This window comes from Pezoporus wallicus, unplaced genomic scaffold (genome assembly GCF_028554395.1).
Source record: "Pezoporus wallicus isolate ANWC-B61680 ecotype Strahan unplaced genomic scaffold, APGP_CSIRO_Pwel_v1 contig_6566, whole genome shotgun sequence".
NCBI classification, from domain to species: Eukaryota; Metazoa; Chordata; class Aves; order Psittaciformes; family Psittacidae; genus Pezoporus; species Pezoporus wallicus.
The window spans coordinates 2,033,979-2,047,345 of NW_026638763.1; the positions used below are offsets into that span (position 1 = coordinate 2,033,979).

A 13,367-nucleotide genomic window follows, 5' to 3' on the forward strand; every position below is an offset into this window, starting at 1 on the left:
CTGTGTTTCTGTGCATGGATACTGTTCGTAACAAATCATGCTGATGTGGGGAATGTGGCTTCCTGGATTGATTTCATGGTCATTCCATGCCCATTGCTAATTAAGTACAACCTGCTTGTTGGAAACAGTCCTTTTGTATAATCACACTCTCACCTTGGAGTGTTAATAGCAGGCTTTCTCATTCTTACCTAATACTGCCATATGTCTAGGTACTTCATGCTGATAGCTCAAGTCAGTATTTGAAAAATATGTGTGTGAATACAAATAGAGATTTAACTTCTCAAGATTTCTTTTTTTTTCACACTTTAGCTTTAAGCATTTTCTCTTAGGTTCAGGGAATTGAATACAAGTAATTAATTTTAGAAAAGTAGAATAGTTTGTGTTGGAAGGGACCTTCAAAGGTCATCTAATCCAGCCCCCTGCAATGTTTCAAATTTTCATAGCGGACACTTGTGGATTTGGCGTCTACTCAACCACTTTATCCTTTCGATTTAAATGTTCTGTGGGGCAGGGCTTTGAGCAGAATACATGGAAGAATAAATCTTGTCATGCAGTCATCTAGCTCGCTTCAGTGGGGCAGTATTTTGCACATGCAATGTCTGGCAGGGACTCATTTGATACTTTCATAGTATCTCTCTTATTTTGGCATCTTTGGGATGTTCTTTATTGAAAGGTAGTAAAAAAGAATGCTGATCAGGTGCTCTTTCTTCTGTATGTTATTTTTTCTATTTATTTTCTTCAGAAGAAGTAAAGAACAGCCCCTAGTCAGAAAACTGAAACTTTCCAATTGAAACAGTAAAGTAATAATGTGGTAGTGCTCCAGTCATTGAAACTGTTCTAAAAAAAAACAACCCAGCCATGGTTGAAGTCTATGGAAAACATCCAAGATAAAGCTTATTTTCTCGTGCAAAGTCCAATGTAGTGACGTTCTGCTCATTCCTATTAGGAAAGGTCACAAAGTCCCATTGAAAAGGTAGAAAGTGAAACTCTTACCTGATCCTTCAGTTTGTTTTAGCCAATGCTTCTTCCCATATAGAAGTCAAATTCATTTTCTTTCATTTGCAATGGGTGCATAATACAGTAATATCAGCAAGAAAAAGAAAATCCTATTTTAGCCTAGAGATAGTGGACTAAAAATCTGCTCTTCAAAATATCAGTTATATGCCCTCCTCTCACCTTGGTGCCTTGTTCAAATACTTAATTATCTGTTAGTCATAGCAGACAATGCTGTTTCTCACACACATACACACGACTGTTCTGATATCCCAAAGCCTTTCTGTGCAGAGCTTGTGGTACTTGTATTTATGCCCTCCATCAGCACCCCGTTTCAGCAAAAGCTCAGCAGTAACAACTAGGGTGATCTCCTAGAGGTCATTAGAATTGTTCTGTGTGTGGGCACGTGACTCAGTGTTGAACTAAATATAAATATACTCAGTGGTTTGATCTGGGTGTTACTGTGCTAGAATGATCTTACTGTAAATTGTCATGAAGATAAATTAGGCCTTCATGTGGGTTTTATGTTACAGGTACTCTGTTTCTAAAGGATGGGTTAGAAGTCTTCAAACTTGAATGTCAACAAATATAAAATCATCTCCTTCTTGCTGGTTCCCTTTCCCTGTATAGGCTTGAGGTAGATGCTGGCAAAATATCTCTGGTCTAGGATAATGTGCAAATGACTTCACATATCCAGCTGCAAGCAACTTCTTAGAGAAATACCTGTAGCAAGGTGGGGTAGAATCCAAAGATAGAGCTGGACAGGCATTTTTCTTTTGTTGAACTGGTTTGCATTGGAAGATGTTGATTCCTCAAAATGAAAGAAAAAAAAAAGAATCTGGATTGTAGCATGTAATGCTGAAGAGTCACCCGAATCTCCAAGAAACCTGTTATGCTGGGGCAGGGGGATATGTCATTCTCCTGTTGAACCTACTCTGCGTGTAAGTGGCAAAACATAACAAGCCAGTGAAAATGAAGCTGGTGCAGGGCCTGGGGAACAAATGTGATGAGGAATGGCTGAGGGATGTGGGGGGCTTTAGTCTGGAGAAGAGAAGGCTCAGGGGGGACCTTATTGCTCTCTACAACTGCCTGACAGGAGGATGGAGCCAGGAGGGGGCTGATCTCTGCTCCCAAGGAACAAGTGATGAGCCAATAGGAAATGGCCTCAAGTTGTGACAGGAGGTTTAGACTGGATATTAGGAACAATTTCTTCAGTGAGAGGGCAGTCAGGCATTGCAACAGGCTGCCCAGGGCAGTGGTGGAATCACTGTCCCTGGAAGCATTCAAGAAAAACGTGTAGATGAAGCTCTTAGTGGCATGGTTTAGTGGTGGACTTGTCAGTGCTGGGGAAGGGTAGGACTTTAAAATCTTGCAGGTCTTTTCCAACCTAAACAATTCTATGATTCTATGATTTATTTTTACAGCATTGCTTAAACTCATCAGCTCCTTCTGCACTCATTAAGATCTACCTCCAGCTTCGAATTTTGCTGTTAATATCTTGTCCTTGGATAACAACTGAGTAGGACCATTCTCTCGGTCAAATAATTTCGAGGGTTCCCTGGAACGCTTTGTTCCTATCCCACATTTCCTTTAAGAGCTTTTCCACATTAGGTACCCAATGAAAGAGACTTTGCTAAAGTAAAAGGAATGAAATAATTTTAAAGCCGCAGAACATTCAAGGTACAAAAATTCAGACAGTAATAAATTAAAGCCTAGCTGGATAGCAGGATTACAAACAGCAGCTCTCTGCCACTGTGTACTACTACAGGGTTAAAAATGGACTGTGAAACTGATTTAACATGTAAAGAACTGTGGACTTCAGTCTTCCCCAGTGAACTAGTCATTAAACCCAGATCAAATGTGATCGGAATTGCACCATTTGAGAGCAGAGAACACAACTGTTCAGCAGTCAGCAGTGGAGAGCTGAACAGCAAGCCCACCATCTGACTGACATCAGCAAGCCCACCATCTGATTAACATGAAGACTACACATACCAAAGTGAGAAAAAAATATATCCAAATGCAGAAGAAAAAGCCTTGAACAACTTGTTTCTGCTCTTGAGCAAGCTGCAAACAGCCATCAACAATTCATTATTGATTCTAAACATTTTCCCCTTCCTCTGCTGCAGTAAACCCCATAATCTTCTCTTCCATTTTAAGTACCTATTCTCATTTCCTTTCTTCCCACGTGTCCTTGAAAAAAGATGGGAGAGGAACACTAAGAAATACTTTGTGGACTATAAGTCACCTGAAGTACTAGACCCTAAACCCTCCAGCTATTAGAAGAGCATTTTTCTTCCCTGTTTGTAGCCTCTGCTTGTTTTATCAGCCCCTGATTCTTGTTTCTGCCTTAGGGACAGGAGGAAGAATTTCTACTGCTGTTTGAACTAAAAATGGCGTTCACAGGTTGACCAGTTTTCCTACTTCTCACAGGTCTCCAAATGCCACCAGCTAAAGCAAACAGCCCTGTCAGCCTCTACAAATGGTACTCTAAAGTGTCCCATATGATCGCATCCCTGTGACAAGGATTGCCAGGGGGGTGTTGAGCCAGGGAGAAGTAAAAACAACTTTAAAAGGCAGTATGACTCCAGGAAGGCTGCTACAGCAGAGTATTGGTGTGGGATCAAGCTTTATCACAGGAAATGAAAGGGAGCTGCTGTACACTGTCCACTGCTCTACAGGGATCACCCTGCACCTGCACAGGTGAGAAGGCCTGCTCCTCATCAGGAACAGCTCCCCAAATACATCCCTGTATCTGTTCAGAGAATCGTAGAATTATTTGGGTTGGAAGGGACATGCTGCCACAGGCAGGGACACCTTCCACTAGACCATGTCACCCAAGGCTCTGTCCAACCTGGCCTTGAACACTGCCAGGGATGGGGCAGCCACAGCTTCTCTGGGCAACCTGTGAAGGTCAGGGCCTCAGCACCCTCACAGGGAAGAGCTTCTGCCTAAGAGCTCATCTCAGTCTCCCCTGTTCTGGCAGGTCAAAGCCATTCCCCTTGTCGTGTCCCTACAGGCCCTTGTCCAAAGCCCCTCTCCAGGTTTCCTGCAGCCCCGTTAAGCACTGGAGCTGCTCTGAGGTTTCCCCTTAAGGAGCCTTCTCTTCTCCAGGCTGAACCAGCCCAGCTCTCTCAGCCTGGCTCCCGAGCAGAGCTGATCCAGCCCTCACAGCATCTCTGTGGCCTCCTCTGCACTCGCTCCAACAGCTCCATGTCCCTCTTGTGCTGTTGCCCCAGAGCTGGATCAGGACTGCAGGGGGGTCTCCCCAGAGCGCACCAGAGGAGGAGAATCCCTTCCATGACCTGCTGTTCACGCTCTGGGGGTGCAGCCCAGCATATGGGGGGCTCTGTTCCAGGAGCACAGTCTGTATATTACAGCTGTATCTCCAATAAGCTTAAGAACAGTAACCAGAAAAAAGTGCAAGGTGCCAGGAAAGCTTTTTCAGACATCCTTAAGGCTTACCAGCAAACTGATTTGTATTCTGACCCCAAACAAGGCAGCAGTGGGATTGAACACAGGAGAAGGCACAGAACCTCCACCAGAAACCACATACCCTCCCTGGAAGAAAAGCTAGCAGCAATAGCTGCTGCATCACCATCTGCATTGCAAGTACAAGAGTTTTAGTGCTTACGGTGGATGAATGCTTGCAAAGTCCCTGCATTTCTCCCTTCCTCTACCACACATCCTTTAACAGGATAAAAGCCTAGGTAAAGCACTGGAATGTTAACTGTCGTCCCAGGAACTATTAGGTAACTGAGTAGCCTACAATGTTTATTGAGGGTATTCACTGTTGGAATTTTTTGGTAATATTTACTGCCTAAAGACAAGTATCTGTGGATAATAAAAATTAGAGTTAATTTAAATGGACAACTGTGGGAATCTATTAAAAACTGTGCTTACAGCTACTAAATGGCAGATTAATTACATAAAAAGGCAAAATTGTTCCACTTGCTTTTTTTAAGCCATTTTGTTGATGGTTCTAAAATAACTACAATTGCTCCAGAAAGAGATCCTGTTCTGTGAAAAGTGGCATTCCACCATCATCAGCTGCTCTTGGAAAGGACATAGCAGAAGTCATGAGAGGCAAAGAAACGGATAAAAGAAGCAACAGTATCCAGAATTATAGCCTAAGGCTGTTTACCCTTCAAATGTATGCCAAAGCATGGGGAAATTTAAAAAGCTAACAACATTTCAAGCCAGTGGTGATGGATATCTTATCTTTAGGTAGAAAATGCTTTTAGCATAGACAGAATTTCTCAGCTAAATTGGGACTGCTTTGCGAAGTAATACTGTGACTCTGACAAAGCACTGGAAGGAACCAACTGAAGCCACTGCGCAGTAACTGGTGTTTTCTGAGACATCAACATAGATTCTACTCATGCTATATGTAGACATCAATCTCACAGCATGAGTACCTTTGAAAAAGAGCATCATAGAATCCCAGACTGGTTTGTGTTGGGAGGGACCTTAAAGCTCATCCAGTTCCAACCCCTGCCACGGGCAGGGGCACCTTCCACTAGAGCAGGTTGCTCCAAGCCCCTGTGTCCAACCTGGCCTTGAACACTGCCAGGGATGGGGCAGCCACAGCTTCTCTGGGCACCCTGTGCCAGTGCCTCAGCACCCTCACAGGGAAGAACTTCTGCCTCAGATCTAACCTGAACTTCCCCTGTTTGAACCCATCACCCCTCATCCTATTGCTACAGTCCCTGATGAAGAGTCCCTCTCCAGCATCCTTGTAGCCCCCTTCAGGCACTGAAAGGCAACTCCAATGTGAAGCATTTTCAGACTCAAGTCAACTAGATGAGTCAACGTCTATTAGAATCAGAGTAGTAATACTTTCAGCAAGTACGTGGCAGTCCATATGAAGTATTACCTACGATTTTGGCACTGGCCAGTTATAAGCACAAGAAATAACCTAAAATCCCTACACATCAGGCTTTATCTTGAGTAACTGTCCATTGAACACTTTGGGTCATTCAGAAATGCGCATATTGAGATGTAACAGTATCGGCTAAGCTCTGGCCTGACAAGGCTGTGAGGAGTGCTTTAGAATCACTGAAATTCCACTGAAAGAATGTTAAAATCAACAAAGCCATAGAAGTATTAACTCTAGGAAAAGAGGAAGCACTGATCATTAGCACTGATAGTCAGGCTAACAATTAAAGATACTTCATCATCTAAAGACACCATACATCAGCAAGTCCGGGAACTGAACTTGTTAATATCCACCCATTTTTATGTGTCTTGCACTGCGGCATGAGCCCAATGCCAAACTTCCCCCAGACAGCACTAGTAGTATGTCAGGGTTCTTCACTTGCTTCTGTTTTATTGGTTTGTTTTTTTAAGTATCCTTGGTGCAAATTAGGACATCTGAGGCTTTGAGACAGGAAAAACGTCCGTGTAGACAGCACAATGCTCATAGACAGCGCAGTGCTCATATATAGCATATTGCTCTAGACCCTCCCAGCTCTCTCAGCTGATATTTCCCCATTGTAGTTCTGCTCTTTTTGCAGATTTTATCTGTTAGTTTAACACCACCACACGCTATTTTAAAGATCTAATTTCTATCAGATTCATGCTTGTAATTTATTTGGAATCCAACTGGTCATGAAGTAACTTGGAAAACGTGGCTGTAATTCAACCACTAAATCTGTTGGGTTTTTCCCTAGTATCTTCAACAGTGAAAGTCTATTGATGACACATTTGAAATGCAAGAATAAATATAAATAACCAAACTGTACATACTCTTGAACATGTCATTTAATTGGTTTTCATAACATATAAATATGATGCAATAACCACTATGCTAAAAAGCAAGGCAATACAAGACCAACAACACAGTTAAGAATGTGCAGTGCATGCCATTACTTGCACTTCCCATCACCAAACCCAAGACATATAATTACCCTAGAAAACAAACAGAAAAACTTCCAGTCCAAATGCACTTAGGAGAGAATGCACCTTCTAAACACCTGCCTGTTCTTACTATTGTGACAAGGAGTTTCACAGGGAAACTGTACTTCAACCACCTGAGAAGTAACAATGGCAACAGGATGTGATAAGGATATTGGTGTTTTCACAGAAGTTTCCAAAACAGGTTTGTCACAGTGGTGTCCATTTAATTTTAAGTAGAATATCCATTGTGACATTTCCCTTTTTTTGTGCACTTGCTTTAAACCAGGAAATATCTGAAAGTGAGCTACAACAAATACACTAATCCTATAACCTTTCTTTAACAAAGTAACCCACTGACAAGCAAAATAACCCACAACCCACACAATGCAATCTTCTAAATGCTTAAATAACTGCTCCATAAACTGCAACCCAATCATTTTTCTCAGCAAACAAGAGAAAACTGGTAAGCACAGTGTAAAAATCACAGCAAGAAAAACATCAGAAGGCATGGCTACTATTTCTTCGCCTCCTGCCTTTTCCTCCATTCTGGATTCAAACAAACCCACTCATGTATAAGAAATACAAAAAGCTACTTGAAAAATACTCATCAGCTCTTCCATTCTCCCAAAACACTTCCAACTTTTTATTTAGGTGTAGTAGGTACTACTTTCCCTCTTAAAACACCTGCTATTTTAGCTACATTTCATGTCCTTACCAGATCGGAAGCGCTCATCCCTTGAGTTGTTGGAACGGGATTTTTGCTGTTTCACACCAGTGGCAGTAGCTTGTGAAGAGCCTGACACTCTGTTCTCTGCTTGCAGGGATGGATCCACACCTGGAATACAGTTTGATTTCAGTACAAATTGAGGCTCACAAATAAAACATCTACTTTCTCAGTAAGTAGGTGTCAAGAACATAGACAAGCTCAATTGGAGCCCTCAGTCTATACCTCTAAAAACCAAATCTCATCTACCAACTGCATTTGAAATTATTTAAACCCTAGCTTCATCAGATAAGCATTTCACACAGAAGATAACAAACACTTCTGAGGATCAGAAAAAAATGCTCTACTTTGTTTATAATCCTTTGTCATTAGGTGGTCTGCATGCCAGATCCATGCAAAGGGAGGAAAGGGAATCAACCCTCTCTCATCTAACTGCTGGACATTGAGAGATATCATAGAATCAGAATGATGGAATGGTTTATGTTGGAAGGGACCTTAATGCTCATCCAGATCCATCCCCCTGCCACGGGGTAGGGACACCTTCCACTAGAGCAGGTTGCTTCAAGCTCCGCCCAACCTGGCCTTGAACACTGCCAGGGATGGGGCAACCACAGCTTCTCTGGGCATCCAACTCTGGAGATATGCTCCTGTCTTTTACAGTTTGCTATACAGAAAGAACATCATTTCCCGTTTTCCAAAAGTAAAGCTTTTGAAGTACATAACAGGTGCTGATAGGGAAAATGAGACAGGCCAGTAAAGAAATTGAAGTGTCCTCAATGGAGGACACCTGAACTTGGAGCCGAGTAGTGCTGAAACATCATGTGCTTACCCAGTATAAAGAGGAACCATTCCCTGAAAAACCTTTAGCAGAATTCTGTTTCTAAAAGAAAAGCAACTTTAGCCTGCCAATGGAATTGATTCAATGCATCTGACAATTGAAGAGTGCTGAAAACACTGGAGAACTGTACTGTGCATTTCATGTGAATGAATGTTTAACATAACCACAAGTCAAGAGTCCAGTGAGAGCTGTTGATCTGGATACAGTATATAACAACTTTATATTCATTAAAAAGATTAAGGCAAGTAATTCCTTCAAAGCCTGAGCCAAGAAAAGAGCAGATGCAACAGATAATGCAACAACTGAGTTGGGTTTTTTCCTCCAAAAGAGGGTAATAAGTTCTAGGTGGAAGAAGAGATTAATGCTCTCCTCTGAATTCCTTATGCTTATCTTTGCCAGTCCTACAGTTCAGTACCCAACTTTAGAAATCTGTTTCTATCCAGGCTCAGTACAGCCAATGAACCCCCATTCTGAACTCCTGCAGCTCGTATGTAAGCAAGTGACCACACGGCCTTGGAATCAGGTCTCATAAGACCACAACGAAGCCATGACAATGAAATATATATCACTGAACCTCAGAAGTACCCTTTAAATAAGGATGAGGCACAAAATCAGTGCTGCTGTTGGCAACCACAGGTGCATTTCTTCAGGTTAAATCTCCCTTTTTACTTTCTCAGAGGTTTCACTTCATAATGCAGAAATACCAAGGATCAATGTGAAAAGTATCACTTTTTGGTAAAAACAGTAAGATATTGCATGTAACTCTTAGGCTGCGCAAGTATGTGCCAGAAAAATCCTGTTCTACAAGCTTGGTGAACTCGGTAATTTATTCTGGTACTATGCAGAAGCCGTCAGCAGAAGCAGCTGGGTAATTTGCTAAATCCCCCATTCACACTGATGAGCTTTACAAAAATAACATTTTAAGCAGTACACACTGAAGACTTGATCCACTATCACTCAATTTTGTCCATTTTTAACTTAGCCAAAGCTAGCAAAAACTAAAAGTCATCTTAAAGAGGCTGCTTGTTCCAATTAACAGAACAATTCATTTCTACAGGAGTAAATTAAAGTTACTATTGGAATTATAGCTGTATTCTTCCATTCACTAACACTGCAGAGTCAAGACTAATACTGATATTTCAAGCAATTTTGATTTATAGAAACAAAACCAAATTAATGATAAGAGCACTGACCAGTAAACAGGACAATGACCACAAGTGCAAGCACTGCTGGGGAGGATGCCGGGCTAAACACATCTGGCATCAGACACGCAAAGATAAATGAATCACAGAATCCCAGCCTGGTTTGTGTTGGGAGGGACCTTAAAGCTCATCCAGTTCCAACCCCTGCCACGGGCAGGGGCACCTTCCACTAGAGCAGGTTGCTCCAAGCCCCTGTGTCCAACCTGGCCTTGAACACTGCCAGGGATGGGGCAGCCACAGCTTCTCTGGGCACCCTGTGCCAGTGACTCAGCACCCGCACAGGGAAGAACTTCTGCCTAAGAGCTCATCTCAGTCTCCCCTGTTCTGGCAGGTTAAAGCCATTCCCTTTGTCCTGTCCCTACAGGCCCTTGTCCAAAGCCCCTCTCCAGGTTTCTTGTAGTCCCAGGAGAAATGTCAAAAACACACTTAGCAAAACCACAAACTTTATTGCAAGATGACTCTTCTGAGAACCCACATGCAGAGCAGTTGCTCTGTTGCCTCTTCCATATAATCAGAGTAAGATGTGATGTCTTAAGGTCAAACTCAACTGTTTTTAAAAGACTTTCACCACCATCTCAGCAAACCCTTATTTGTAACAGCTATTAGGAATTCAAATCTAAATAGATTTGGTAGATTAGATAAATCTAATTTACCTTTGCAAAAAGACTGATCTGGAAATCTAATCTCCCAAAACAAAAATTCATAGTTTTGTTTCATACAGTTCTAAACTCAGTTAATTTATATAAGTTGAAGCAGTTTACTAGCTGAATCAAAAATATTCTATGTTTTAATGGTAAAAATGAAAGCCAAAGGAGCTAAAGTAGCATGGCAACAAATCCCTCTGCTCAGTTTCACTTGCATTGCTACCTAGTTATGTATGATGCCTCCAAAAATACAGTTAGCAGAAGATGACATTATCCCATTAGACAGCTTTGCAGAAAGAGAGGGAAGAGGGAGGCCAACTTCAGGCTCTTTGTGCACCATTAAACCTTTCTGCAGCTGTTGAGCTGTATCTAGAAATAAGAAAGGAACAAAAGACAAGCACCAGGTTCAGAGCACTAAAAGAAAGGAAAAGGGGCACAACAAGGAGGAAAATAACCCAAGTGTGGGAAACTCCCGGTCTGGCTCTAGGCCAGCCTTTTGCTCTACCCAGCTCTGCCCTAGTCCCTCTCTGCTGTCTCCTTCAAACCCAGCAACCTGCTCTCACCAAAGACCCATTACCCAAGGCTCTTCAGCACATCTTCTCCAACCCTGCCCCTGGTTTCCACCCCTTCTCCATGGATCCAAGCCCTGCAGACCTCCTGTTCATCCCTCTCCACTGTGGTCTGTTTTCCACCCACACTCACAGAGGGTCCCTACCAAATCCAGGGAGGTTTTGGCCGAGGAATGCAGCATTTCTTAGTTGGCTCTGTCTCTGCCTGCCCTAAAGGAGAGGGAGCTTCAGGACATTCCTAGTTAGAGACAGGCAGTCTACAAGAATAGGCAAGATCTTTCCTCAAAGGTTTTTCATCTGTTTACTAATGTATGCAAGGCGCAGGATCAGGTGTGATGAAAATAGCTTCTCCTTCCCTGTTAGTACTGCCTCATGCATCATGGCAGAAGAGGTGCATCATTGTGTAGCACCTTCAAACAAGGTATCTGGGTATAACCCTTTGATTTCACCCTCACTTGTGTGCCTCGTACTACTCAGTCTTCTCAGCAAAGCTGATGCTGTGCTGATGCATACCTAGGTTAAGTACAGCTCCATAGTAACAGACATTAATTCCACATTGCTTTAAACAGAATTTTGGATAGTTATTTCCAGTTAGTTCCTACTGAACTGTAAAGGAAAAAAGACAGCCAAACTCTTCTCACACAAATGACCCGAGATGCTGAAGTTCTACACGAAACTTGCTGAGTTTTGGATCCTTTCATAGCAAACTTAAGGCAGGAGAGTAAATGAAAATTATCCCCCAAGAGACTGAAATCTGAGGACCTCTCTTCACTTTTTGATCTGATAAATCTTATCTTAGTTATTAAGCATCCAGCCCTTACACAGGTCATAGTTCAATTTGACCATTCTTTGCTGTCATATCACTTCCCAGAACATATTACCTGATCCACACATTTTTCTCTCCCAGATCTGAAGTGATCTAAGTGTTCACACATGCTGGATCAGTGAAACTACACAAGGGTCTACCCAATGCAATTTATTATCCAGCATAACATATCAGAAAATGATGAGTTTAAAGAAATGGTAATAGACACTGTATAAATGATCGTGCATGACAATCTTCCACTGTTCTACAGTGTTTTCCTCTACTCAAGGAAGTAAACTTCAGCGCATAAGCTTGGAGAAAATGAATCCATCTTAAGGGTGTTACTATTTGCCATTAAAGGAAGCAGCAGCAAATACAAAAGCATTTGCTAAAAATCCAATGAATCCAAATACTAGCCAGGAAACTAAACTGTCTCAATGAAAATGCCAACAGCAAGAGACATACTCATTTAGACATTATGACAAGACTGGTAAGCAGAACACCTACGTGTCATGAGCTACAACTTTTATTTCTCAGAATAACAGTCTATTCTAAGCAGGGTGTAAAACTCATCCCACTCTAATGAATGCTGAAGCACCCAAAACAGCAGTTCAGGAGATATTTCACAAGGGGCCCGGCTCTCCTAACATAGGGGATACTGCCTGTCAGGGACAACCCAAATTCATATAAATTACCTAAGTGCCATGCAGCCCAGTTCTAATCAAAGCAGGCAGCAAAAGAAGCAGAAGACAGACAATGAAAAGCCTCTGTGGCAGAGAGTCGGCAAAACCAGCCCTAGGAGCAGGGAAGAGCACGAAGCACAGCAACCAGGGGAAGATGGCTGGCTGACTGAGGCCGTGGACCTTGGAAGATCCCTGTTAAAACCCTCTTTGTTTGGCTATTAACTTTCAAGGTGATGTTGGCCACATCACTTACATAAATGTGGTTATATTAGCTGAGTCAGCAGAGGCAATGTCTATTTAAGCACATTAATTAGAAAAGAAGCAAGCAAGCTACCAAGAAGGATGGATATAAACACATGTTGGGCTCCTGACAGGAACAAAAGAGGTCTTACATGGTTTGTTTGAGAAAAGTACAAGGCATTGTCTATCAAAGGTAGGTTCAAGTAAGACCTAAGGAAGAAGCTCTTCCCTGTGAGGGTGCTGAGGCCCTGGCACAGGGTGCCCAGAGAAGTAAATGCTCCATCCATGGCAGCATTAAAGGCCAGGTTGGACAGAGCCTTGGGTGACATGGTCTGGTGTGAGGTGTCCCCACTCAAGGCAGGTCCTGGTCTCAAAATCTTGAGCTGGAGCACACAGTATTATGAACAGAAAAGTGAAACAGCTCCTCCTGGCAGGTGAAACTAAAGCTTGCTGCTGACTACAGCATTTATCACAGAAATCCAAACTGCTTCTATTCAAGGAATGAGCCCTTTTATAAAGCCAGGTTAGGTCCTGCATGTTCCACAGAGTATTATATATTTGCTACGGGAAAAGCTACAGCTGTTGGTAAAACAGCAAATCCACAACAAACCCATGCTAAGAAACCCCACGATGAAACTCCAGATCATGTTCTGACTGCTAAACGTCAAATACACACCGTAAAACACCATAGCTGAGCAGAACTCAAGGGAATAGAACTTTTGTCTCTCCTGCTACAAAGAGCCAAAGGCATCACTACGTCGAGATTTCAAA

The 13,367-nt window shown here is 42.4% G+C and overlaps 1 protein-coding gene across 5 annotated transcripts in view; it reads right to left on the bottom strand.

The window, feature by feature from the left end:
- The window catches only part of DIP2A (disco interacting protein 2 homolog A), a 99,604-nt gene that overhangs the window by 54,717 nt on the left and 31,520 nt on the right, over positions 1-13,367 (bottom strand). For all 5 annotated transcript variants that reach the window (XR_008972521.1, XM_057412331.1, XM_057412330.1 and 2 more), the window contains exon 3: positions 7,607-7,726. Coding sequence is in view for 4 of the 5 variants with exons in the window: in XM_057412331.1 (XP_057268314.1) it covers positions 7,607-7,726 (120 nt within the window). In the remaining variant the exon portion in view is untranslated. The remainder of the gene's footprint in view (positions 1-7,606; positions 7,727-13,367) is intronic.